Source organism: Vidua chalybeata, chromosome Z (assembly GCF_026979565.1).
Source record: "Vidua chalybeata isolate OUT-0048 chromosome Z, bVidCha1 merged haplotype, whole genome shotgun sequence".
In the NCBI taxonomy this organism is placed as follows: domain Eukaryota; kingdom Metazoa; phylum Chordata; class Aves; order Passeriformes; family Viduidae; genus Vidua; species Vidua chalybeata.
In genome coordinates this window covers 75,983,895-76,011,875 of record NC_071570.1, presented here as the reverse complement: position 1 = coordinate 76,011,875, position 27,981 = coordinate 75,983,895, and the positions used below count along the sequence as shown (strand labels likewise).

The 27,981-nt window shown below is 44.9% G+C and overlaps 1 protein-coding gene across 2 annotated transcripts in view; it reads right to left on the bottom strand.

The window, feature by feature from the left end:
- Positions 1 to 27,981, bottom strand: part of PAX5 (paired box 5) — a 128,640-nt gene that overhangs the window by 35,657 nt on the left and 65,002 nt on the right. Inside the window, exons 7-8 of one of the 2 annotated variants that reach the window (XM_053931595.1) lie at positions 24,435 to 24,491; positions 20,263 to 20,392 (exon numbers count right to left, since the gene is read on the bottom strand). In XM_053931595.1, the coding sequence (XP_053787570.1) occupies positions 20,263 to 20,392; positions 24,435 to 24,491 (187 nt within the window). The remainder of the gene's footprint in view (positions 1 to 20,262; positions 20,393 to 24,434; positions 24,492 to 27,981) is intronic. The other variant, XM_053931594.1, reaches the window with a different exon arrangement.

Below are 27,981 nucleotides of genomic sequence, written 5' to 3'. Positions count from 1 at the left end.
CTATCTAAAATTACACAAGGTACCACCCAGAACCAGAGTTCCCCACCCAGCAGAGACTAGCACTGCTCTAGGCTCCACCTCAGGTATCCCGGCCCAAACTAGATCCCTCACAGACCTGTCCAACAGCACAGATCAGAGCTCTCCCCTCGCCGATCCACACAGAGGCTGCTGCCTCACCTGACTCTTCATGTCTTTCCAGAAAACTATTTTTAAAAATGCAGGTTTGCACTACAAACTAGCAATGAAGAGATGCTGTCACAGTAACCCTCAGAGCTGTGCAATAAGCTGGGCAGGTGCTTCCAAGCACCATCCCATTCACTCCAGGGTTCTACAGCTCCTTGCCTGGCAGCCTCTGTGTGCAAGGAATCCTTATGCTTATATGTGGCATTCCTTATACGTGCAGGGATGCCACGTAGCAGCTGCAGCAGGGCACCAGTAGAATTGATAAACCACTTCCAGAAGGCCTCCCCGATGGATTAACTTGGCTTTAGACTGTGCTGTCTTCAAAATGACCTTGCATGGTCTCTAAGACTCCACACTGTGATGGGAGGAGGATGGCACTCCTGCTGTGGTCATGTTCCTGGTCCTGTCACACAGCACCTCCGTCGTCAAGTGCCTTCAAACATCACTGGCAGAGGAAGGGACCTGCACTGTTGCTGTTCTGCTGCTAGGACCCCAGAGGATTGCTGGCCCCAGCAGCCTGCACATGTTGCTCTCTCTTTGGTGGGCTTTGGCAGCCATCCTGCCATACCAGGCATCTGCTACCCCAGATATGAGGAAGCTGTGGTGCCTTACAGGAAGGAATGTCATTTTTTAACATCAGAAAAAAAAAGTAATTGGCAGTGATTCCTTTTGGGTACCACTTCAACTCTGGGCAGCAACCCCAAATTTCTAGCCTATTTCAGTGAAATTGATTACCAACACTGACTTTTATTCTGAAAACCCCTTTTCCCACTTATAAAAGCTCCCTTTCTTCCGTGAAGAACTTAATCATGCTAACCTGGTTGTTTCAACTGTTACCCCAAATAAAATGTTTTGGTCAAATGCACAATGACTTTATCAGAAAAGACCTGACGAGCTCCATCAATTGGCTCTTGCTCCCTTTGCCACCTGGGGGTGTGTGTGTATCACCCAGGGTGTGCCCAGGGCAGCAGCATGGGGCATTGGTGTACCCAAACAAGAGAAAATCATGTCCTAAAAAAGCTGTCTGGTTTTATCACACACAAAATGCTGCTCCACAGCAGCAGCACACTCATTACTGCCTCAGGTCCAAAGCCTCTGAGCACATGCCCCAACATTCAGTCCTGCCCAAAAGTCGCTCAGACTCTGTATCCCATGGATGCCTGCAGTACAGCATTTCATGCCATTCCACTGGGAAAGGAGATGTCACCAGCACAGGACTCCAACACACTGAATCGCTGCTGTTAATGAATAACTCCCCTCCTGTGCTCATCTTGCTCTATTTGTGGACATCAAACCAGTGTGGTGTGCTTACTGTGATGAGTTACCTCTCCTGCACCTAATTAGAGGCAGATAAAACAGTGGTAACATACAGATCACCTGTAATGATTTTGCTGACTCGATTATTCTTCTGACAATTAGCTCTGGCTGCCAAAGCCTCACAGGAATGTCAAAGTCTACTTCCTACAAAGCAGGTAATGTCACAGGTATGACCATGAAATCAATAATGAGGCACAGCTCTTGCAGAGGGCATTCAGGTCAGATGGAACAGCCCTTAAATTAAACATTGATAAGCAGAACACAATTATCCATCATGTTTAAGTGCCTGCGTGAAATTAGCAGCCAGGGAATGGGAGCAGTGGGGGAAAGATTAGTGGAGGAGGTATTGAAATGCGCAGTGTCCACTGTGACTGGGGCTGCAAGGGCTCATGACAGTGGCACCGTAATCTGCTATCAGAGCCATAAAATTCAGATTAAGCACACTGCATGGAAACAGGGGCTGCAGATGTGGGTCTGTTTTTCTCCTCATCTGCAAAGAAGCAGCAGATGTTTACAGGACTCCAAAGCTGCCTTTCATAGCAGGTGTCTCTGTTACTCTGTCCATTGGCCCAATTACACTTTTAAGAGAGAGACAGGGCAGGTAAAAGAGAAAGGAAGGAAGACTGATGCTTTCTGTCAGAACAAAAATGCAGTGAGAAAGTACAGATGAATACGCCAGTATGTTTTCTCTGTGATTCCTAAGAAGGAGTCCTGGAGCTACAGAGTGCTCTGCCCTCAGTCCCATCTCCTCTGGAAATCTCTTTTGTCCTGCTGCATAAAACTCCTGTTCCTTCTTCTGTGCAGCAACGGAGCTCTTGCACCCTATAAACAACTCAATATTCCAGCTTGTCACATACTTTTTAGGGTTGCTAGGATGAGAAAGTTTTTTCTGCAGATCTGAGCTGCACCATCATCCACCTTGGTCAAAGACCACCTGGTTCTCTTGTCCCTCCTGAAACACATGCAAGGTTAGAATTCCACAGGTTGACCCCTTCATTCAATGCACACACTCACAATGTATTGGATGGGACATCTGTGTGGCAAATAGGGAAAAATATCCCAGACAGACAATATCTTTGCAAGAACCTACTCTCACCCTAATTCTTGTGTGGCCAACAACTAACCACATACTAAAATGCACCTGCATAATTTAGCCTTTCTCTGCCCCATGATAAATGACATCTTCAGGCCTTGCAAGGTTTCTCTTTGTTGAGCCCAGGTGGGGCTAGCAGGCCCACCACTGGCTGGGGCAGGGCAAAACATGGCCTGGGTCTCGGGAGCTCACAGCTCTGCATGTGGAAGGATGTGGGGAAGTGTGGGTATGCATGGGATGCATGGCAGAATGATGGAGATGATCCCACCACATTAAATTACACACCACCACAACTTTAACTTTCTCATCTATCAAGGGGACACCAAAAGGCAGGGAGGGCAGATGGAGGTCAGAGCAAGGATGATGAGATCTTGTGGGAGGACACGTGGTGGTCTGGATCCATTAAATCCATTTTGTGGGGCCCTTCCCCTCCCACACCTCCCTGGAGAACAACAGAGGAGGAGCAGGTCACAAGCAGCATGGGGCATTCTGCAGCAGCTGCAGCAGAACCCTGAAGAAGAGGGTTCCTTGGGGGAGGCTGAGGGTTCCCTGAGGGAGGCTGCCTGGCACAGTCTGTAAATCTCACACAGGTCCATGTCCCTGCACAGCTACTGCATGCCTAAATCCTGGGAACTGCTCCCTTACTGAAGAGCACAGTCCCTCCCAAAGGAGGGGCCAAACAGACACAATGAGGAGGAGGTCGCAGATCACAGAGGTCATGTCACATTTGCATTTGTGCCAGTGCCAGACAAGACCTTTAATAATGAAACCTTTACACTAAGAGACAGAAATGCCCCAACAACTTGAATTGTGTAAACCTGGAGTTTATGCAAGCAGAGAGCTCTTTATTTGGCATTTTACCTTCAAGAAGTTAATGGGTGTGTATTGAAAATGTTCTGAAGATGATAGAATATTTGATTTTATTTTTTAAAAAGAAGTTAAATCTCATTTTCAAGATTAAAATTACTTTGCTATATAAAATTTAAGACAGTGAGGACTGATATAAAAGATGTCACAAATACAGCCAAGAAGTGCATACTGCTCTGGGCTGGTTTTACTTTATTTGGTACTTTCTGTTAAACTTTTTTCAGATCTGGAGTTTTTTAAGACAAACATTTTGTTTGTCTATTTGTTGTGGGTCTGGTTTAGTTGGGGTTTTTTTTAATATGAAATAGACCCAAACAAAGCAAAAATCTTAAATCTTTTCACAGCTGTTGGATCTGCAGGGCCCTGCCACAGCCAAAAGGATGGACCTTCATGAGCTCAGCAGGGACCCACAGAAAAGGCTACAGAGGCACAAGGACCCAACAGCCTAAGCTTGAATAAACCCCCACTGGTTCGTGGTCCAGGGGTCAGTCCGCCTACTGGTGTGGCAGAGAAGCACCTTCACAGATGTTAAGTTTCAAGAGCAGGGGAAGGCAGCTCATCCTGGCTCCAACAGGATGGGATCTTCTGTTGGTCGAGATCTCAAAGATGAGAATGCTTACATAACACTGAAACTGATGGAGGTACTCAACTGGGTTTCAAGTCTGGTCAAAGTTTCACTGGAAAACTGCCTGAAATTGGCTCCTCTTCCCCTTCTTATTTCCATGGTTCACAGTGCACGGCAGGAAGAGCCAAAATTGCAGGCAGTTTGGATGTGGGAACTGCTGAAGCAGAATGAGGGAAGCCAAGTGAGCTTCCAGAGGTTCTGGAAAAGAAATGGAGCAGGGAATGCAGACTGGAAGTATGGATGCACAAAGGTGTGTATAGGACAGAGACACACATGGGCTTGTCCTCCTGCTCTGGTCATACCACTGGTGCCAACTATATTGATCTGCAGTTTTCAATATTTCAGAAGGTATTCACTGCACACCAAATGCTCTCCTGAGCAATTTGCATTCATTTGAAAATGACATCAAGTGTTGCCTACAAAGGCAAAAAACCCCATGTGTCTACTTAGCTGAGAGACCAGTTAGCCTCCTCCCATCAAACAGACATGTTTAAAACAGAGAGAAATGAAATCGCACATAAAAATAATGGGCTTACCATCATGGCAGGTCTTAGCCTACAAAATGTTATTTTTTGGTTTAAGTGCCATTCATCATGCAGTGTAATTCACAAGCAGTAATGAAGTAAAACTTTCAAATAGGAATAATAAAACCAACTTTAAAGAGTTCAGAATTAAATAAATGCAAAAGAAAACCAAAATCAAAAGCCAAAATAGAAAATAACAACTTCAAAACAAAATACCTCTTCCTGCTAAAATGTAGGAAGTGCCAGTTTGGCTGTTTTTCTGCTGTTGAGTAACATGTTTCTGCATTTCATATCACCTCACATCTTAGGTCTGAACAGCCTTACACACCTTACAACCACTGCCATATTAAAGAAGGGTTTTTTTTCATTGCCTTATTTCTAAAATGTACTCTAGCCAGCATGCTACATGCAGTGAATGAAAGAAATAGGAGAATTAAACCACGCAATGAAACAGCTTTCTGACGAATAAAGCTATGGAGATTTTAGGCTCCATTTACTCCTCAATCTAATTTTGCCCTCCAATGCACATTATGTCTGAAATGGGATCTCTTGTGGTTTGATCAGTGCTCTTAACGCATGCAGAAGCAACATATTCCCTTTATTGTTGTTTTCCTTCTGCAGCACAGCAATACTTCTAATAAGAGCAGCACAGCAGGCTTGGTGAGACTGTCTCCACAGTAATCACTGTGCTGCTGGAAAGATGTCGGATGACCAAGAGGATCAGCAGCATGAAAAGTTTGTGGTCTGGGGGATCCCTGTTCATGTAAATACACAGCTAGATGCTAAACACCCCAGAAAAATCATTAGGCGAACTGAGTTACCAAGAGATATTTAAATAAAACATTTTCCCTTTTCTTCTTTCCCACTGTTTGGATTTTTACAAATGCCCAAAAGATGTTTTCTGGCTTCTCTTTGCAATCAAGAAGACTAGAAGGAAACTACCATCAGTATGTCAAGAACTATGAGCTCCTCTCACTGTTACCAGACTCCAGACAACTCCTTGGAGCTACAAGGGAAAAACCAAACAGTAGGACCTGTAGTATGAAAAGTAGCATTGTTAGCATTTTACTGTGGTGGCATGACATTAGTTTTAGTCCCAAAAACTAATGGATATGTATGGGATGTATGGGGGAGAGGTGGCTGGCCTCCAATCTCTGCCTCATCATGAAATGGAAATCCAGATGTTTTCCAACCCCACATGTTCAGCCCATTTAACAAACGAAGTTACTAATTTAAGTTACGAAAAGGGACATGCCAGCCCTGAGGAGTGGTCCTGCACATTACTGGGGTCCACAGCCTTGGCTCAGGCTGGTAGCTGCCCTGGGATCAGAGATCCTTCCCAAGGGAGGGCCTCCTTCAGCAGGGCTCAGATCTTCAGGATTCATCCCACAGACCTGGCTAAAAGAACTTCCTGTCCACAGACAACTCAGAGGGCTCATACCAGGCCATGCAGTCACCTCTGGGACCTTACTAGGCACTGGGAAAGTGTGTGAGGAAAAATGGAGAGGCCTCTGAACCACCAGCTGCCACGATGGCCACTTCATGAAGGGCATCTGAGAATGCTGGTGACCTGGCCAGCAGGAGCAGGGAGGTTATTCTCCCACTGTACTCAGCATTGGTGAGGCCACACCTTGAGTGCTGTGTCCAATTCTGGGCCCCTCAGTTTGGGAAGGATGTTGAGACTCTCGAGTGTGTCCAGAGGAGGGCAACACCAGGCTGGTGAGGGGCTGGAAACATAAACCCTCTGAGGAACAGCTGAGGGACCTAGGGGTGCTCAGCCTGGAGAAAAGGAGACTCAGAGGTGACCTTATCACTCTCTACAACTTCCTGAAAGGAGGTTGTAGTCAGGTGGGGTTGGTCTCTTTCTCCAGGCAGCAGCTAACAGAATGAGAGGACACGGCCTCAAGCTGGATCAAGGGAAATATAGGTTGGATATTAGGAAAAGGTTTTTCACAGAAAGAGTGATAAAGTACTAGAATGTTCTGCCTGGGGATGTGGTGGAGTCACCATCCCTGGATGTGTTTAAAAAACAGAGTGGATGTGGCACATGGTTTAGTTGAGGTCTTGGGGCTGGGTTGGACTCAATGACCTTGAAGGTCTCTTCCAACCTGGTGATTCTGTCAGTCTGTGATTCTATGATACCCCATCCACTGTAAGTGGGGCTGCCACTACCTGGGATATGCTGTGCTGTGATTGCTGTGGTATGAACTGCATGAAAAGGCCCTACTGTACAGGTGCTGCTCCAGAGCATCTGTATGACTATGATATGATATGACATGACATGATATGATATGATATGATATGATATGATATGATGATATGATATGACACATTATGTCATATCAGGAGGGGCAGGGCAGCCCACCTCCTCCTCCCAGCCTTGCAGCTGGGGTGACACTGCACCCAGGTCTGAGAACTACACAGGGTGGCCTGGAGAGGGTACTAGAATCCAGGCAAGCCTTCAGGCTGCAGAGCCCTGGGTCCTTGCCAGGTCCTGGTGGGCTTGGATGATCCCCAGCTTCATATTCCCAGCCATGTGTGGAAAAGCAGGTAAGCTGATCCAGCCAAGCAACCAGGAGAGAAGGGAGGACATGGCTTTCCAGGGACCTTGCAAAGGACAGCAGTGACATCCAGAGGGTTTTGGGAGCAGCAAGAGCAGAAGAAGAAGCCCAAACAGCATGCAACCCTGCCTCAGTGGGAATCCCTTTGGTCCTAAGCCACACCATTGCACCCCTTGCCAGCATCCAAGGACTGGTGATGCTCTGGCCCCTCATGTCACTGCTCAGGACCGCAGCATGTCCAGCCAGGCTCAGTGCAGTACTGCTGTGCTAGGGGCTGCCAGTGCTCAGCCAGATGCCATACAACCCGGGGCTTCACTGTCCTACCTGCTGCTATGCAGACAGACACCTCCCCAGACAGGGCAGTCCTGTCAATGCTGACATGGGTGAACACAACCCAGCAGCCTGCTGGTGCATCCAGAAACAGGAAGACATGAGTATACTGACAACTGGTTATTCAGCTTGCTACATAAGCACAAAGGAGGAGAAAATCCAACTAAACCCACGCTGAAATTTTTCATCTCACAAAGATCAATATTTATGATCTGCATCTGGAATTCATCTGAGATGGAGGCATTTCCAATCCAAGCATCACTGCTAATGTCATGAGTGGTTTTCTACTCCTCACAGAACAAATATGTACACCCTCAATTATTACATCTTAATTAGGGTTCAACAAAGTCCAAGTCAACAACCTATATGCTGATTTTTCTGATATTTAAGTAATGCTTTTATTATCCTGGAATAAGATGAAAAGCTGAAATCAGGCACTTTACCTAGATTCTGTGATGGAAATAGTGAAGCTATGGAAATGTTGACACACTGGGGTTTCAGTATTTTCCACCAAATATTCTCAGTTGTCAAGTTTGAAATGTTTTACTCTCTTTGGCTGAAGGAACCTAAAACATGTCATTTGAAATCACTTTGAGACAAAATTTTATTTTTCATCTGCCCCATCAAGCAGCAGAACCAAATTAGTATTTCCAAGTCCCACCTCTTTCCAAGCTTTCTAGTGGGTGGACAGCATCTCATTACATAGTGAGATATGTATCTCAACTGATGCACCATGTAGTTAAAAAAATAACAAATGTGTGGATTACTTTATGGGAAGCATCCTGCAGTGAGTTCAGACCAGAGAACAGAAGGGATTGTGGGAAGGGATCTTGCTCCAAGCCCCTGTGAAATTCCCCTTCTGCCACATTAAAGCAGGACTGAAGCAATCAATCCATGAGCACCAGGATGGGGGGATGCTGTAGGGATGCCCAGCCATGGGACATCTTCACCCATCCAAGACCTGGTGGCAGCGCAGCCTGCCTGGGTCTGGATGAGACACTTGGGGCTTGCTTGATCCTCAGCCATTACTCTTCAAGTGAGTACTTCCAGCTCACAATTTGACCTGCCTGCTCCTCCACTGAAGACAGTGACCATGGACAAAAGCAGGACAGGAGAGTGGCCAGAGGAGGTCCCTGGCCAACAGTGGCCATCATGGTGTCAGAATTTATAACTGTATTAAATGGCATGACAGTTGACCACAATAAATCAGCTTCCCTTCTTTCCAAATCACAGAAAATAAAAGGTTTGGCAGTGAAAGTAATTCATCATCATAAAGACTTGAGACATTCCACCCTTCAATTTCACTCACATTCTCAATACACCAGAGAGAAGTGTTGGAGTTTTAGGGGAGAAAAAAGATGAGGCGAGAAGAAAGGGGAAATAATTAAAAGAAAACATGAAGAAAGATTGGGCAGGGATAATTACAAAGATCAGAGAAAGGAGTACATTCAGGACAGCACTTTGGATGATGGGGGCAGAGCTGCTGTGTTCTCTGCAAGGTGTATGTGACGCTGAGCAAAGCTGATGTGCCCCTACCACCCCTACCACCCCACTCCACAGGGAGGAGAGACTGGGACAGTGTCCCAGAGGGATACCTAAATTTCACACTCACTCCCCTCCTCTCCCAGACCTGTGGTGCCACTGCTGTTCCCTGCTGCCTACAACCTCTTTATACCAGGTAGTGGGGACAGAGGAATGACGGTGATGACAGCAGCTAGCGCTGGTGGAGCACCATGCCCAAAACCATGACTGTGCATTCCCCTCCATGAGGACTGCAAATTCATTCTGTATCCACCCAGCAGGAGGGACCTCCCCTGCTGCACCAGAGGCCAGCTGCAGCCAGAAGAGCCCAGAGCAGCCACTACAGAAAGGGAGCATTTTGCTGAGGGTCTGCAGGCAGTGTCTTGCAGAGGAAAGCATAGAAGTAACTCCATGGTCTACAAACCCTTGGGTGACATGATGCACAAGAGCAGTGGCTTTCCATCTCTCCAAGGGGTCAAGCACAGGGGACAGGCACTCCTGTCCACCACAAGCTGGTCAGGGCAGGGAGGTAATATCACACAGAGCACCACAGAGCTGCTTTATCCATGTCACAGTACGGCCCAATGATATCCTAGTCATATGTTAAGAAGTTAAAATCATGTCTCATTAGAACCCGAGTTAATATCAAAACTTGAAGGTAGTGAAGTCCCCAGAAAAGATGGATAAAATCTGTCTCCTGAGTAGTGAGGATGCAGCAGTGCATCCCTAAATCTATTAAGTGTACCCTTATACAATGGACAAGGTGTACCTGGCCATAAGGTGATAATCCCACCTCTGCATGTTCCCTAAGATATGATGTGACTTCTGCAGCCTTGCACATCCTTACAGTGGAAGGCCACAGCAGCTGTACCTCTTTTGATCAAACATTTGGCTACAGAATGAACACTGGCCTCTCTGGAGTGGACAAAGCCATTGGGATGCTCTAGGGCAGGACATGAGGATTCATGGAGCACCTCCTGGTATGGCTTCAGCAGATGCAGGCAATGACACACAAAGCAGAAGTGTGCTCTGCAACCCTGTACCCCGTGTTCATGCGCCAGGTGTGATGTATGCCCTGAGTGTCCTTGTTATTGCCAGTGTTCCCTTATTCCTACAATGACCATCCCCAGTGCAGCCCCACAAGGAGAGATGGACAGCCGAGTCCAGCCATTCCCCAGCACTGCTGAGGGCACCAGTAGCCCACGTCTCCAAGTGCCACATCCAAATGGCTTGTAAATCTTTCCAGGGATGGCAACTCCGCCACTGTCCTGGGCAGCCCGTGCCATGGTTGATCAGTCCTTTATTGAAGATGTTTTCCCAATATCTGGTGTAAACCTTCCCCATCCTGAGACCATGTCCTCTTGCCCTGTTCTGTTCCCTGGGAGCAGAGCCTGACTCTGACCTGGCTCCACCCTCCTGTCAGGAGGCTGTAGAGAGACAGAAGGTCCCCCTGAATCCCCTTTTCTCCAGTATGAGCCCCTTAGCTCCCTGTCTGCACCTAATAATGCTTGTGAGCAACATCCTTCCCACATCCATTGATTGTCTTTGGACTCATTCCAGCACCTCAATACCTTTCAGAGGTCTTCAACCACTGTCACTAAAACAATTACCTTCTCCCAGAAACAACTGCTGCAGCCTGACTCAGCTTGCTGCTAGATTTTATTTTTGTGGTGTGCAGAAGCACAGATGTCAATGCATCCCACTACTCACCTGGAAATATAATTTTGGTGGCTTGCACAGAAACTCTTAGATGTTTTGTTACTGTTGTGGGCCAAAAGAAAAAGCAATTAAGGAAGCATTTGAGCAAATTAGAATGCTTTCCTTTCCTTTCTTTTATTTCTTTTTTTTTTTTTTTAATTATTTCCAAATTGGAGATCTACAACAGATTTCAGCATTTGTCTGACAGTGAGAAATTCTACCTGTTGGCTGAACTAGCCATTGATGTCCTGAAAGCTGCCAGCCAGCCCTGAGCACCTGAACACCCCAGCTGCCATGGCAGTGGGTGGCACAGCTGCATGTGAGCATCCCCAGGACCCAAACACCAGCATAAGACACTGTGCATGAAGCCCGCAGAGCACTTTCCACCCACCAGTGTGGAGCTGGTTTGACATCCTTTTTTTTTTCAGGGTGCTTCAGACCACTGTAAGCACACGATGAGGCTGCTCAGCATGTTTGCAGAACAAGCCCTAGGCCCGCCACAATCAGAACCACCATGAAGGCACCAGAACCCTCTTGTCTTAATCCTCCTGCTATAGCTGCTCAATTTAAAATTGCATTTATTATCCATACCACCGTGGTATTTGGGGCAGGGGGAAACAGATTTAATTAATTAGACATTGCAAAATCCTTAAGTAAAAGATGCTATGTAAATGCAAATTGTTATTATACATGCTTTGCACCAAATATGTTTACCATAGTTAAATTCAACATTTAAATCCACAGCCAAACTCCCAACAGAGTCAGGCTGTACATCATCAAAAGAGGCAGTTAATAGCCTGGGTCTTAGTGGGGTACAAGTGCCCTCGTTTGCTTTCTCAAATGCACTTCTTCTTTAATAGCAAGATAAGAATTCATAAAAATGGAAAAACTCAACAGTGTCGCAGTTAGACTCTGTCTTCTCATTAAAAATTACACTTTTGGTTTTCAGACTGGCTGCTTTCCACAGGAGTTTATGTGGCCTTTTCTCAAGTCTTTAACATGGCAGATCCTATTGTGAGTGATGAATAGATTATTGGGAAATGCATCCGCACTTTTATCTATTAAATGTAGAAACTAAGCTGTAACTCTTAGCATAACATTTCACTAGAAACCATCCATCTACCAACACCAATCTGCACTTCAAAACAGTCCTGCAAAAGTTAAAGTATAATTCTGTGATTATGTTCCATGCTTAAACAAGATCAACATTTCCAGGTAGGGACAGGTTATATGACCAAAACCTGTATATAGCCTCAAAAGAAGGCTTTTTATTTTTGTTATTACAACTAGGCAACAACAACAAAAAGGCTACCAAAGCATTTTTGCAGAAGAAAAATATAGTATCAACAAATCCAAATATTTTCTTTACTTTCTTCAAAACTGTGCTAATTTGAGGATAGGGATGGGAGGGGAGAAAAAAAAAGAGGGAGAAGGAGTTGTGGAAAAGTTACATTACTTTTATTTCAGAGAGTTGGAACAGGAAGTACAAATTGAAATAACTTTCCATCGAAAAAACGCGAATATTTTTTAATTTTAAATCAAAATAATTTAATTCCTTTCTGTTTGCTGGTGAAAGCACAACTGTAAAACTGCTGCTGACTATCACCTGGATAACAATTCTCCTCAGTATCTTTAGGTGACCCTTCTTTCTCTCTCTAGGGCAGGTCCAACCCACCTACACAGGTCCAGCTTAAACTAAGCACTCCTCCTTCCCTCAATAGCCATTGGAAAGAAGCAGGCACATACTGATTAGAATCCCTAACCTTATATGCAGAAATTCTTTGGACAAGTCACCTTCTGCTGGTGTTTTCTTCTTTCCACCTGGAGATCTTGCTACTGGGATGACCAACCACAGACCTCCTAAATGGTGAGACATCGGCAAAGACAGCCCAGTGCTATGTCACTGTGAGAAGCAAGTATGTCCAGGTAACCAAGGGGGCCAGAATCCACAGCTGAAGTGTAAAGAGTAGATTTATTCCATCACCATGCTGGCACAACATGGCCAAATATACTGCTAACTTTCATCTTAGCCAGAGCAAAAAGTGTGTGGGCTGTTCCCAGCCTCACATATCAACAGGCCTGTGTAACACTTCACAACGGTGTGAATTTCCTCCATGCTTTTATGATCTCTGCTTTTATCTCTCTCCCAAGACAGGGAGCTCAAAAATGTCTGAGAGCAGGCCTCCAAGTTTCCATAAATACCTGTTATCTCTACACAGAAATTCTACTTCTCAGAAAAGACAGAAGATAAAGAGCATAATGTATGTTTTCCCACACTGCTATTCTCCAGACCTTGGCATTTCCAGTTGCAAAGCCACCTAAACTATCATCCTACTGAACAGATCTTCCTTTTACAACACTTTTGTCCCAGTCACTCTTAAAATACAAAGTAGTAAATGCTATTTGTTTAAGGGACAAATAGTGTTTCCTAATGAAACCAGGTTTCTCATTGTGGGCAACAAGACCTGAATTCATGACAATAAACAACCTACAACTGCTGAATCAGCTAGACAGGAGATTCTTAGGTTCATTCTCTTTGATTACAGTAATATACAAATTAAAATAAACATCCCTGTTCTCCCCCAGGAACTGCCACCAGCAGATTACACAATGCTTTTCCCATCATTATTAAGGCACAGTTTTACTTCTTGTTAATGAACTACTAACCCTGTATCACACTTTTGCACCTCTAAAATAATAGCAGTCTTCACCGTAAACATCAGGTGTGCATGAAGGAGAGAAAAGTTCTGTTTCATTATGTATTCTTCAAAGTCATCTATTGGGAGCTTTTTTTGCTTTTAAATGTTACATTATTGTTTCAATCAGACACAAAAAATATTTAGTTGTCTCAGATGACCATCAAAAATGGTCCATAAAAGGCAGATCAAATACAAATCGAGACAGAGGGAAAGCATTCCTTGGAATGCCAGCACTAGGTTCAGAGAGCAGAGTTAAACTTTAGCCTTAAGCAGAGCAAAACTAAAAAGTAAAGAGAAGTTGAACTTGGAAAGAGGTTGTGACTTTGTTCCGATGTGGGATGTGTACCCAGAATCCAGCCAAGACCCAGCACAGAAAGGCAGCCTTTCCTTCTTTTGTGGGCCAAAGGGTTCAGTCTTTGACCACATTTCACCTCACCTATCCATACTGGTTAAATATTCTACCTGGATGTGCACACCTCACCACATACTCTTAAGACTGAACTCTTAATTTTTCTTGTGTACCCCTAAGACTCCTAATTTCCAAAGCCATAAGAAGAAATAGTCAGATTTCAAGATGTTTACACAACCCAAATGTCCTCGCTTCTGCTTACACCCTCCCAGCCATTACCAGAGGAACACAGCCCTTACAGTCTTCATCAGAGAGGTTCAGTCAGGTCAAGAATCCCAGGGAAGGAGTTTGAAGGCTGGTGTCTTTTCCTGGTCACTAGAAAGCAACAGGGGAAGATGAAATGGCCTCAGGTTGCACCAGGGAATGCCTAGATTGGACATCAGGGAAATTGTCTGCACTGAAAGGGCTGTCAGGCACTGAAACAGACTGTCCACAGCAGTGATGTCCCTGGAGGGATTTAAATGACATATAGGCATTTGGAGACATTGCTAATCATAGATTTGGCAGTGGATTAGTGGTTGGACTTGATGATCTTGGAGACCTTTCCCATCCTAAATGACTCTCTGACTGAAAAAAGGAAAAGGATACAAAGATGCAAAACCACCACCCCCAAAAATGAAACAATGGAAAGCAAAACATCCATATTTTCCTTCCATGTTTTGTGCTATCTCTAAAATGCTCCCTTAAAATCATGTACAAAAAGACAAATAAATTGTAAGAAAGCTTCCTTACCCACCTACTCCATTTTCATGCCCAGGCTGGTACAGGCAGACCCTCAGAAGTTACCAGTGGTCCTAATAACATGGACTGCAGGCTGTCGCCGAGCCACCCTGGGCCAAATCCCACCAAAAAAACAATAACACACAGCTCCACCCAGAAGCATGGAAGCACAGAGCCCACCACAGAAACACAGGGCAGCTGAGATTAGAAAGCAATTCTGGAGTTCACCCAGCCCAGCTAACTTAGTTATGCAAAAAAGTAGGTGTCAAGTCCAAATTAAATACCTAAACTCTAGTCTGTGGAGTCTGAGATTTCCCCAGACCCCTCCAGCCAAAGTCTGGTTTATAGGGCTGCTCAGATAAATCCTCCATCCACAGGCTGAGAATGATCTATTACCACTCTTCTGGAAGTGATCTGCACCCTACTGCCACTTGTTTTCTTGTTGAAAAAACAAGTCCTTTTGGATTGCATTGAGCTAAGTGCTGAAATATTTTAGTGTTTAATCGTGGCAAGAGCTCCGCCTGGGATTTTAGAGTAGTGATTTCTTTCCTCCTATTGAAGGCATCAGAATTCATGCAGTTCAACCATCTCATGCGTAGCTTCAGAAGGGACAAATAATACCTTCCATTCAACAAAACCTGGCAAAACAGTGGCTCATAAATTGCAGTTACATGATGGCACAAACAAAGTAGCATGAAGACAGGGAGCAGAAAGACTGAGCAGTCCTAAGGATAAGCACATTGAGAGGCCAGCTGAGTACTGCATGTCACCACAGAACAGTAGAAAAAAATGTCTTTTTGCTTGCATTTATCCCATTTAAGCAACTGTGTTTCCTAACTACAAAAACTACACATTATTCCAGGAATATGGATTGCTAAACATACCCCTGTTACCCACATTACTCACAGATCTGTGCCACACATTCTAATAACTAACTACCTGACACAATGTACTACACCTAAGATGCTGGATACATCTACAATAATGGAATGGCCAGGCTGATCTTCCCAGAGGTGGAGTCTGCTCTATTCAGTTCAGCTTCACATCTGGGATCACCTGTGTCTAGTGGCAGAGTCCAGCAATGTAAGCCAGAGTAGGTAACTAAGATGACAGCCATTGAGAATGTCTGTCCTTCTCCATCCCTCCAAATAGTAAACTGACTCTGATACTGCTCTTGCTCTCTTTTTCTCTCCTTTTTGATGCGCATACAAAATGGGCAGCAAAGTCCATGGATTTAGCTCTCCAGAACAAGGCTGATCACAGAAAGAAGCAAGGAACGTAACACTCCAAGCTGTGGCTGCAAGTTTGAATGCGGAGGATAAGACATAACTTGTCCATACTTGGCAGAGTCTTGGTCTCCCTCTGCATGTGAGGAAGAGCAGGTGAGCCAAGGGTGATAGAAATGTCCCAGCATGGAAGAAGACCAGGCTCCTCTACTCCAGCATTTGCTAGACAAAAAGCCCACTGACAAAACTGTGCCCTGTGACACTTCTTTTAATGGAGTGATACAGAGTTCCCATCACACCCCAGTCCAGTAAATGATGATTCTCTGCCCCTGGGTGAGGTGAGGCTGGTCAACAGCCACTCTTGGGTCTGTAAGAACATACTGACTCTGCTGCTGGACACAGCTGGACTGCTGCAGGTTCATCAATCCACCCCCAGCACAGTACTGGAGAGCCACATAAAGATATCAGTTTAACATGGCTTTATCCTCTCAAAGTGACACCAACCATGCTGAAATCAGCAAGTCAAAGCAGGGAAAATGCATCTGGAGGTAATTAGTAACAATCACAGGCTGCTTGGAAACTGCTGACAACAGCAGCAATGTGCCAGACCTAAGTCATCAGCTTGTAAATGGAGAGAGCCCTTACAAGCTGTGGCAGCATGCAGTGACGGGAGGGGTTTTTAAACTTACTATTTAATGTGGCATAAAAACAATGCAAAGAAAGCAAATGGATCACCAGCAAATCAGAGATTTCGCTGGTGATCCACAGCACAAGAGAGGTGGTGAATGAAGTAGTACTGAGAGCTGTGACATTTCTCCTTAACAGCAAGTACTAGCATGAGTGTCCATGTTTGAGCAATCCTTTAATTTTCATGATCTATCCCATATGTTTGGATCTGCCAGCTGGCTAAGAGAGAGAAATATTACATTTTCTACCAACAAGTGCACAGAGGATCTTTGCCATCTTAAATCTCAACATTGCTTTGCCACCCACACCACAACCTGGTAACAAGAGCAATGAAAAACTGTAATGATAGTTCTGTTCTCAGACATATATCCAGTAAAATCTTTTAAAATCTTACAGATTTAAGACTGACACCATAAAAGACATGGCAGCCCAGACTACTCCCAAACTTCTCATAAAAAAGCTTAAGCTTCAACAGCAGATATAGCTATAGAAAGATACAAGTGTTCCTGGCTCGAATTCGTGTTTTTCATATTTCAGGTTATTGACCCATTTTTCATCCTTACCAATAGCCCCATTCTCTGTTGAAACATCATTTAATTGTGTTCACAGCTCTACTCCACACACATAACCAGAAGAGTTCCTGGGAGAAGTGATGTTTCCCACCAATGCTGCTCTGGATATCATAACTCATTTGACACTGTTTTAAGCAGCTCTTGGTCTCTTTACACTGAAGGCCTTACCACTGAAGTGAGGCTGATACGAAGCTGACCTTTCTCCAAGGATACCTTATTGGTAGGGCTACCGTACTGGTAGCCTATCATCCCCTGCCCATCCGAGCTACAGAACACTAAACTAAAAACCGGATTTTACTACAGCTTTGGTCAGGCCACAGACCACAAAACAAGCTCTGACAAGGCATAACAGGTGATATTCTTGCAGACATTTGTTGGACCTTGCACTCATAACCACTGTTGTGCACCATTTCCCAGCTCCTGATTTTCAGAGACACCTACCACAAATGAAGGTCCCATGGCAATATGCACCTTATGCTTACAAGGGAAACAGGGTCAATAAATGTGTCTCCTTTTCCAAACTCCCTGTCCCACCAAGGAAACAGGCTAGGTAAAGAGTTGTGACTGAAAAGATTACTTATATTAGGGGAGAAAATAGAGGAATCTGTCCAGAACTACAGTGAGAAATACACCACCAAGTGCACTGTAATGGACACGCCTTGCACATTACAAAGTATGACTTGCTACTGAATCCTTCCTGCTCCTGACAACCTGCATAGCCTGGTCAGCTCCTCAGGAAGCCTCAGAGTAGGGACCATGACTCAGACATACAATATGGGCCCAGATCGTGATGGGGATTTCTGGGTGCTTCCAGTGCATGACCAGCACAAAACAATTCCTATGGCTATTAGAAAGAGAATATGAAAGTATAGCAGGTAGACAATTTCCTCCAAAAATATATAAACATGCATAGGTTTAGAAGAGTCTTGATATGCTCATGTAAATCTACATTTTATGAATGCTGTTATTAGAAAACTATACAGCACTTTCAAATTAAAGATACCAATACCCAGTGTCTTGAAAAATGCATTCTGTTGTAGCTGTCACTCTGACATATAATGGCAGGTTTTTTTCTAGAATCTGCTGTTCATAAAGCCTGCTCCATGTTTTTGAGAAGAACTAGCAAATTTAATATTTGGAACCTTTGCTCAAGTGTAGATAACATCACAGGGAGAACCTCTGTGAAATCCATATTTAACTCTGCAGCATCACCTCTGTAGTAGGTTTTACTCTAACAAATGTGATAATCAGCTCACAACACTCTAAGGAAGTAGCAATATGAGACATGTCATAAGTGCTTAAACCAGGGTAAAGAAACAAAACAGCTCTTGGCTGAACCTCATTTTGGCCAGGTGTAAATGCTGGATGAGCAGTCCTTTAGAAGATGACAGAGGCTGCAGTTAGGTCTCCCCAAAGCCTTCTTTTCTGCAGCCTGAAAAATTCCAGCTCTCTCAGCCTTTCCTCATAGCAGAGGTGTTCTAGGCTTCTGATCAACTCGGATGCCTCCTCTGGCCCGGCTGTAGCAGCTCCACATCCTTCTTGTGTTGGGCCTCAGGGCTGGAGGCAGCTCTGCAGGTGTGGTCTCACCTGAGCAGGGCAGAGGGGCAGAATGCCCCCTCCCCTGCTGCCCACACTGGGGGGCGAGGCCAGCACAGGGGTGTTTCTGGGTCCCAGCACACATGGCCAGGGCAGAGCCAGCTGTCACCCACCAGCACCCCCAAGTCCTTCTCCCAGGGCTGCTCTCAGTCTGTTTGTCCTCTGCCTGGATCAGTCCTGGGAGTAGCCCAAGCCCAAGTGTAGCATCAGCATCTGGCCTTTTTAAAATCCATGAGATTCCCATGGGCCACTTCTAGACCTTTTCCAAGTCCCTCTTGGATGGCCCTATCTTTCAGGAGCGTTACGGCATCCTCAGCCTGGTGTCACCTGCAAATCTGCTGAGGGTGCCCGTGATCCCTCTGTCTGTGTCACTGATGAAGATATTAGATAACACTGGTTCCAGCAGAGACCCCTGAAGGACACAGATATATCTGTACCAATGCTCTATCTCCTTACATCTTACAAGCCACACACCTCCATAAATCTCTCTTTCTACCCATCCATCCATGCCTAGACACCTTTCTTACCTATGAGTCCAACACTCAGACCACCCATTCAGAACCAAACAGATACTGAAAAAAGTTTCTCCCATCCCACTTCAAGCTACACATCTATTTCTTTCACTCTCCAATCTCTTCTGAATCCTCTTTGATTTTTCCATTTATTTCTGAATAAACTTTGCCAAGAAAAGCCGAAAACTGATGCTGTACTGAGTTAAAACAACTTTGTAACAACACTTGTTTTCAAAACTTCTCCTCTGCTAGATGAGATTGTAAGGCATTAAAGACATAGTAATACTTTACAAAAAACAGTATAATCTTCCACTGTAGCTACAAAATAAAGCATTACATCCAATCTTTGTCAAAACAGAGAAAATCCAATGAAATTTGCATCAATTAGACATAGCAGTAACACACAGAGCTAACATTCCTATGAAACACAGAGCCTTAAATTTTAAAAGCCCTCCATTTTTCTGACTTGCACAACTAATTTCAGATACAATTTAATAATTAGCTTACCATTTGGCCACTTTCCTTGCAAGCAATGGGGTCAGTCCCAAATAAATTGGTGACCAAAGCATTTATCAGACTCTAGCTGTTCTTTAACTCTTGCTCTACATCTGCTGAATAAATGCAGATGATTTGGCATTCCTTGAACAAACAGCCTTTGATTTTCATTTAAATGCTCAACTTTAATGCACAGGTACAATTCAGAAATGGTATAAAATGATCTTCCAAAATTCAGGCTGGTTTGAACTGTCATAAGAACACCATCCAGTCAAACATACCAGGTGCATTTATGAAAAAAATAGCTCCAAAGCCCAAAAGCAAAGGCAAGTATTCTGCTTTTCAGTGATGCTGTGGTATTCAGGATGTACTTTTGGGGTGGAGTGGCACATCCTTTCCTGAACAAGAGGGTTGGTGGTTCCGTCTGTCAGCTACAAACATACACAAACAATTTACACAAGCCATTCAGCTCTCTTTAAACAAGAGGTCCTATGAAATCACATTCAAAAAGAGACTTTTTGAGCAAATGACTCCACATATGACACAATTCTTCCATAAAGGACCACATCATGTAATATGAAGGTACAGACAATTCACACTACTTACCAGTGTTTGAAAATCATTTACCTGTGACAATAGGATAGGACTGAGGCCCAGGAACACTTGCTCCCAAATCTGCAGAAGTAGGGCTGGTTATATTTGCCTTCATGTCATCCAATCCACCAGCTAGTGAGGCCATGGCTGAGTATTCAGTTGCCTGGAAAAAGAAACAAAAGACATTTTAGTAGAAATAAATTTACTAATCAAGAGCTTTTTTTTGCCTGTGCCAACAGAAAGCAGATGCAATACAGAACTCAAAAATCCTTTGTTCAGCCAGTGTTAAAGGCAATGCCCATTTACACTGGGCTTTTCAACATTCAAACTGTTCAATAAGTAGGTTTGTGCTTATCACCAGTGTTCTCGGAGAACACCAAAATAGGTTTTCTTTATAAAACCAAAACCAAACTCATTAATATGTAACAAGGCTTTCCTGAAAGAGGAAAACTTGTAGATTACCTGCCAAGTGCAAGCTACTTGTTAGGAAAATGTTCATGCCTCTTAACCTCCACACTCTCCACATTTCAGTGTTGGCACTTGAGGGGACATGCACTAACGAGAAGGTGGCAACAGGTTTTCCCATTTCCCTTTTCTTGGGAATGTTGCATTTCTTCATCATTTCACAGGAAAGAAAAGGTATGTATATATAAGAGTTTGCTTAATGGATGCATTTGTAGATAACGGTTTCTAAATCCAAGTTATTTAAAAATATATCATCTGTGGTAAGAACACTGTGCCATTTCCAAATAATTTCCTAATCTCATTACCTGAAAGAGGCCATGGTAAGCAAGCACAGATCTCAGAAATCAGAGTATTTGTGTCCTATAACCCTGTTTAAGTTTCCATTGCTACAGCATTCTATAGCCGATGAGGCCAATGCATGCGTCTAAAGGATGTATATGTATACGGCTCAAAGCTTATCTTCATTTGCCCTTTTTCAATGATTTCTTATTCTCAGGACCATTCCCACAAATCTGGGAAGTTTTCTTTCAAAGTTCTCTGTTCCCTGATATCTGCCCTTTAAGTTTTAATCCCTTATTTGTGAGATGGCAGTCATGCCCATATCAACTGGAGACTGAATAAAGAACTACAATGGGAACAGGTAAACTAAAGAGCAATCACTGTGATGCCAATCTCTAATGAATTCCTGAAGATTAGGTCAATGCAGAAGCCGTGCAGAGATGAAGAAATGCAGATGAACCCAGGATCACATAGAGGTTTTTTTGAGCAACCAAAACAAAACTCAGAAAAACAAAGAATCCCAGACTCGTTTGGATTGGAAGGTACCTTAAAGACCAATTTATCATATATGCCCCCTACCATGGGCAGGGACACTTTCCACTAGACCAGGTTGTTCAAGGCCCCATCCAACTAGGCCTTGAACAGCTCCAGGGATGTGACATCAAAATAAATTAACTTTTTTTTTTTTTTTTTTTTTTTTTTTTTTTTTTTTTTTTTTTTTTTTTTTTTAAGGAAACAAAAGCTGTTTTGAGTGAATACGTCCTCATCCTTCCTGCAAGTTTCTTTGAGAACCTAGCATATAATCCGGTGCTTGCCACTAACTCAGCACTGTGGCCAGGAATACATGCTAGTGTCTCTGTAGCTCAGTTCTCACTCAAACAGAAGGTAATTTACATTGATAATCCTGTATTAACAGTTCTGTGTAATACACATGTTTTTTCTGCAGACACCATTTGCATGAGGTAGGAGTACAGCCTGTCACCTTGAAGGATTCCCCATAAAAACCTTTTGCAGATGAGCATGAAAAATACATTTTACCAGGGACTAGCTGCTGGCCACCCTTGTCCTGCACCACCCATGCATCAGAGTTCTCTGACTTGTCTCCTAGGATCCTAAATAACCTTTGCAATAAAGTTGTACTATTCCTCAGTTCTTTCAGCTCATGCCTCCTCCAACACCCTCTGTGTCCTCACTTTTGCCTTGCCATCATGCCATCATTCACCTAGGCCTTTTTGTCTACCACCACTGCTTCAAAGACACCCACACCTCTGACACATCCCCACTTCTGCTCCTGGGAGAGCAGAGCCCTGGGAACCTGCCTTCTCTGCAGAGGATGCTGATAATGGTCCCAGCCTTGCTCCTTCCTAGAAGTGTAATTAAAGCTCCTTCTTCTCATTGAGCATGACACCACAATACATTTTTCAGCCTTCACACACCATTCCATGTTTTCCTGAGTCTCCAACCCCACCTCTCCCCTATGCAGAGTACATGCACATATGGAGGCACTGCTAGATTTTTTCTTTCCCCAAAACCCTAATCTGACAAAACATCAGAGAAACAATAGCCCTGTAGAGACATCCCAAGCAGCTGGTGATGCACAAGCATGGATGGGCTGGCAGCACAGCAGAGGAAAAACCTGTCCTTGTATGCTGCTGTTTAGAATTTCTGGTATCTCTAGAAGAGCACACACAAACCCCTGGGGAGGGATGCCTGAGGTCACCCATGTTGCTCTATGAAAGCCATAACCACGCCACATGAAGACTAGAAAATCTCTTTGGATCTCCCATGAGGAAGATCCACCTCTCCCAACAGGCAGAGAGTGAATGTGGTTTCCCACATACAAAGTGAGAGCTGCACACCTGCAGTTCGGGAGGAAGTGTCTAGCTGGAATGGGACCCCTGCCACGGGCTGGATCACATGAGGGGACTGCGGAAGGAGGTGCACATCCCAAACTACAAACCAAACTGGAACCAACCTAAGCCCTCAACTGCAATTCTCAGACATAGGAATGCATAACTCCATAGCTTGCTTCCCTTCAGGAGTCCAAGGAACTGACCCTGGAAGAAATGGGACCAGAGTTAAGACTTTTAACTATAATGAGCTGGAAGCACCATGCAAATGAGCCATGAGTAGCCTTCTGAGCTTGGAGAAACTGATCATTTCTAGTTGTCAAGCAAGCAGCAACCAGAGTACAGCATAACCTGGCAAGGGTCACAACAGAGGTAGCTTGTGCTCTTCCGTGTCACTGCACCATAGTGATTTGGCACAATACACAGTGGCGCAGTCCCAAACCATGGAATGACATCTGCAGGAGGGACTGGAAGCATTACAGTTGCTCAGCACAATACAGATGGAGAGCCCATAGCCAAGCAGCACTGTGGTAGGAATGAGCTGAAGATGTGCAAAGTAGAGATTTGGGGTCCTTCCCTGCTTTTGGTCCCAATAACTTCCTGCAGATGGGAGCTGCGTGCCTTTTGCAATAGCCCAGCAACTTTTCCCAGAGATTTTAGTGAGATTTTATGTGATTTTCTGATTTTAAGGGATTTCCCAACGACTTTGCTGTGCCCAGATCCCTTCTTGGAACCACCATCAGCTGAACACTAACAGCCACACAGAGAAGCACTGACCACTGCTTCCAGCACTGAGGCAGAGCAAGTGCAGGCTGAGGGCCAGCCCTTCTGATTGCTGACTCCCCTCTCATCATGCATTCCCATCGACGCCCTCACATCACATCCACCTCTGCAGTTATACTTTGCACCACAAAGCAGGGAGTCAGGGCCAGTACTGGGCTGTCAGAGTGGCAGTGACCAGCACTTGCCTGTGGGCAGGAAAGGAAACACAGTGCTGCTAACAGCAAAGCACTGCAGAGAGGTGATGGTCAGCAGAGGCATCTTCTGGCCCCCAAGGAATGGGGCATCAGGAGTGCAGAGCAGAGGAGCCTTCAGCCTAAAACCACACTATGGGTACTGTCTGCAGCTCTCCTCACTCCCGTGGAGGGGCCAGGAGACTCTAGAAACCCCTGAAAATGCCAAATCCTCTCTTACACTGTGGCGTCACAGTGTTTGTTGTTGAACCACTCATGAGGGGTACAGTGGTGTCCTCTCTTCCCACTCCCCCCAGGCAGATCTCTTCCTTCCATGCACCCTATCCGGAGAGGAAAGGAAACCCCAGGGGAAGGCAGCACTCATGGAGCAGTCCCTCACCTCACAGGCCCACTAAGACCCTTCTGCTGAACCCTCCTGCCAACCCTTCCCAAGAGCTTCTCCAGCTGATTGGCGTGGGAGCAGCAGAAGGGATCTCAGATTTGGCTCCTGCACTAGTGAGCTCACAGCGCTGCTGGTGAGAAACAGCCCAGAATGACCATCATGGCCAGGTGTCCCTCCTTGTGCAGCCAGGAAGCCTGACCTTCTGCTTGGTAGGTGAAAAAGCAAGAGACGGGTGTTCATTACCCTAGAAATTACCTGAAAAATGACTGCCTGCGGTTGTACCACGCACTGTCTCATCAGCATGGAGCACCACTGCCATAGCATGGAGGAGAGAAAACACAGACATGTGAAAAGAGGTATATATAAAAGAGAGACTGAGAAGGACAAACTGAAAGGAGGGGCAAGACCAGATCTCATGTGTTCCCGTGCCCTATCCCACTCTGCTCTGGCTCAGCTCTGGCAGACGGGAGCTGGGGGGAGTGGCTGCTGTGTTGAGGAGAGGAGTAATCTCTGTGTGCCTATCAGCAGCAGCGCAAGTCCTCTTGCAGCAGCAGGGTCTGCACAGTCCCTCCCCATTAGACGTCTCTGCAAAGTGCAAACAGGAAGGTTTCTGCTTTAAGTAAAGTTTTGAATCTACCTCCATTACAAAAGCTTTATTTCTAACTATTAATACCTTGGAGTGGTGATTGTGATAGGCAAACAATAGGTAAGAGAAAGGGTGCAGGAGGTCTTCATAACTGTTTTCAAACCTGCAGCACTACAGTAGAGCAGAGAGGCAGACCACAACCAGTTTCACCCTCCACTTTTTCTGGTGAAGATGCCTGCGTGTAACACACCAAAATGTCAACCTACCCTCTGTGTAGAGAAATCATCTCTTTGGTATTTACCTGGGATTTTATCCTAAAGTGTCAGGAAAAGATGGACACACAGCAGGGAACAAGGCCACTCCTTGAAACAGCCTGGTTTTGGGGTGCCAGTGTGGGAATCTCAGGGAGCTACGAGGCTGGAATGAGCCCTGCGGCAGTGCTGCGACTCATAAGGTGTGAGACAAATGCATCCCCTTTTCACCTCATCCCTTTTGTGGGGCAGAGACCTCACAATGCTGCTGAAGACACTGCACCAAGCAAAGACAGACAAGAGCTGTCTGCTGCACAGGGCAAATGGCCATTAAAATGAGCAGCTGAGGTCCACTGGGACTTGCACATGTTGCTTTTTGCGTCTACTATATATTCCAAATCAGAACACCAGGCAGGCACCTTTTGTGTTCTCCTGCCACTGGCATAGCTGCCCCCAGGCTACGGTGCTGCTCAGGATGCAGCAGCAACAGCAGCAGCTCAACAGGAGCTGAGACCATCAGTGCAAGGTGCCAGCTTGGGGCTTCAGGGCTTAGTCTGCCTCCTCACTGACCATGTGCTTTGCCTTCCTTCCTGACAGAGATGGTGTGTCAAGTGTCTTCATTGCCAAAGAAAACATTGAAGTCCCTGAAAGGCACAGTGCTGTCCCCCAGATCACATCCACTACACCCCCTGCTAACCCCTGACAGCAGCAGCAAGCCGGACCTCACACCAAATATCTCCAAGTTATCACATCTTAATATATTAAAATTAATTAATAAATAGAGGCAAGAGTGGCACACACCAGGCAGGCTGTCCACAGAAACGCACATCTCAGCCTGACAAAGGGAAAAAATTTGTAATGTTAGATATGGTTTGAAGAGTTTAATCCAAAGCAGCTGTAATTAACCTCCTCAGGCTTTCAGAAAGGCAGCACCACTTGCAGCTGCAGGCACCACTGCTGCTCCGCCTGGAATTTCAGGGGAATGGAAAATCCAGCCTAATGCCCTCTTATTCAGCCACCCAAGATATGGGTGGGAAAGGCTCCTGGAAACCTATACATCAAAGTCTCACCACTGCTGCCTGCCAACCACCACCCCATTAAACAATTTACATGATGTTCCCTGCACTAGGCACTGCTGACACCAAACCCTATCCTACTTTGGAACAAATGTTATTTACACACCTAACTGGGACTGAACCCTAGTTTCTCTTTTTTTCAGCCACACTGAGCTCACTGCTGTCTCGCAGAACGTGGAAGTTCAGTTTCAGTGGTACAACATTTTTCCCTAAGTTTAAACTGGGTATTTCGGAACCTCCCTTTCACAATACATATATGTTTATAAAAAGTTAACAGCTGTGCTTCATTTTAGCCCAAATCCAATTAGGATTGTACACATCCCCAGACATTCCTTTGAAGGCAGTGAGAATTAGCTTGTGCACCCTGCCATGAACACATTTACCCTCATACTTCAAAATAACTGACCTGTTTTTGACCCAGTCGTCACATTATCTGCATAAGGGAAATTATATACTACATTTTACATTTCCACAGTACAATTCATAAGTGGGTGTAGATATTCTCAGATTTTCCAAAGGGATACCCAAATCCAATCTAAATGCCAAGAATTTACCTGTTGTTTTTCTCTTATACATATAAATAGCTGCATTTCCATTCACTCTTTGTTTCTCATTTTCATTTTGTTCTAATATCTGCATGTAAATGTCTGAAAATAGCATCTGTAATTGAAGATTATGAAGTATAGCCAGCTCCTGACAGGCTGCTAAGGAAGATGGATTATCCTCATTTTTCTGTAAATTTTGTCAATTTTGGAATTCATAAGCTATCAACACTGATCAAAATGTGACTGCACAGCTGTGTCAAAGCGGACAGCGCAGCACCAGCGCAGCTCCGAGGACAGCTCTCCCCAGCCACTCGGCCAGGGGGACACACTGCAGGAATCCTTCCTGGCTGCCTGCGGGATCTACATCCCAATCACACTGCCCCCTCCACCCCTGAAAAAAAAAAAAAAAATCAAATAAATAAGTAAATTGAAAGTACGCAAATTCTCTGGTGCACCAATTCAGATCACAAAGCACAATTTATTGCGTGTTCTCTCTTTTTATTTATCCCTAAGTAGTAAACACGATTTCCATTCAGGGGGTTCGTTATGTTCCACTCCTGCCAGACAATCACAGCACACTTGAGGCAATTGTTTAGCCTCTTCCTCTCAATTTTCCCATTACTGGGAGTAAGTACTGTTGGGACTCTTTAATAGCCCGACTGCAGCCCATATCAATAACAGATGAGGTTTAATCGTCCAACACAAAAATTATTTAGGCTCAGTAAGGACATTCAATGTCATTTGCATAATGGCATTTCTATCCTGAGCACCTAACCCATCGTGCATAAACAAGACCCTGGGACCATAAATAATAATAAATCATGACGTCCATGCTTCTTTTGCTATAATAGGAGCCTCTCTATGTAGAAATTATTTCAGCAGGAAACGGGCACTATAATTTTAAAGACATGTGGCACTGCACAGGCCAGTAAATCACACCCATGCACACAGTCATGCACACACACGTGCCAGTGAGGCTGGCCATAGTGAGCAGCAAAACCCCATGGAGCAGCAGCACAGAACACTGCCCATGCTGGCTGCTGGATATGTTTTTAATATTGTTTCTTAGTCAGAGGTAGCAGGCTGAACAAAAGGAATGCCTGAGTAGTGTGTGCAGTGCCTGGGCATGTGCTCAATGGACCTGTCAGTCTGCCAAATCCCTGTTGGGCAATCCCTCATGCCTGCTGTCCTTGGATCTCTGGGAAGGTCTGATGGGAAGAGAGCAGAGACCTGCAGATGCTTAGATGGGTGTTTTCCAAGCAAGGCCTTCATGGGCCATTGCAGTCCCCAGTGCCCAGCAGGGGCAGAAATGGTCAGTGGACTCTCAGAACCATGAATCATTGA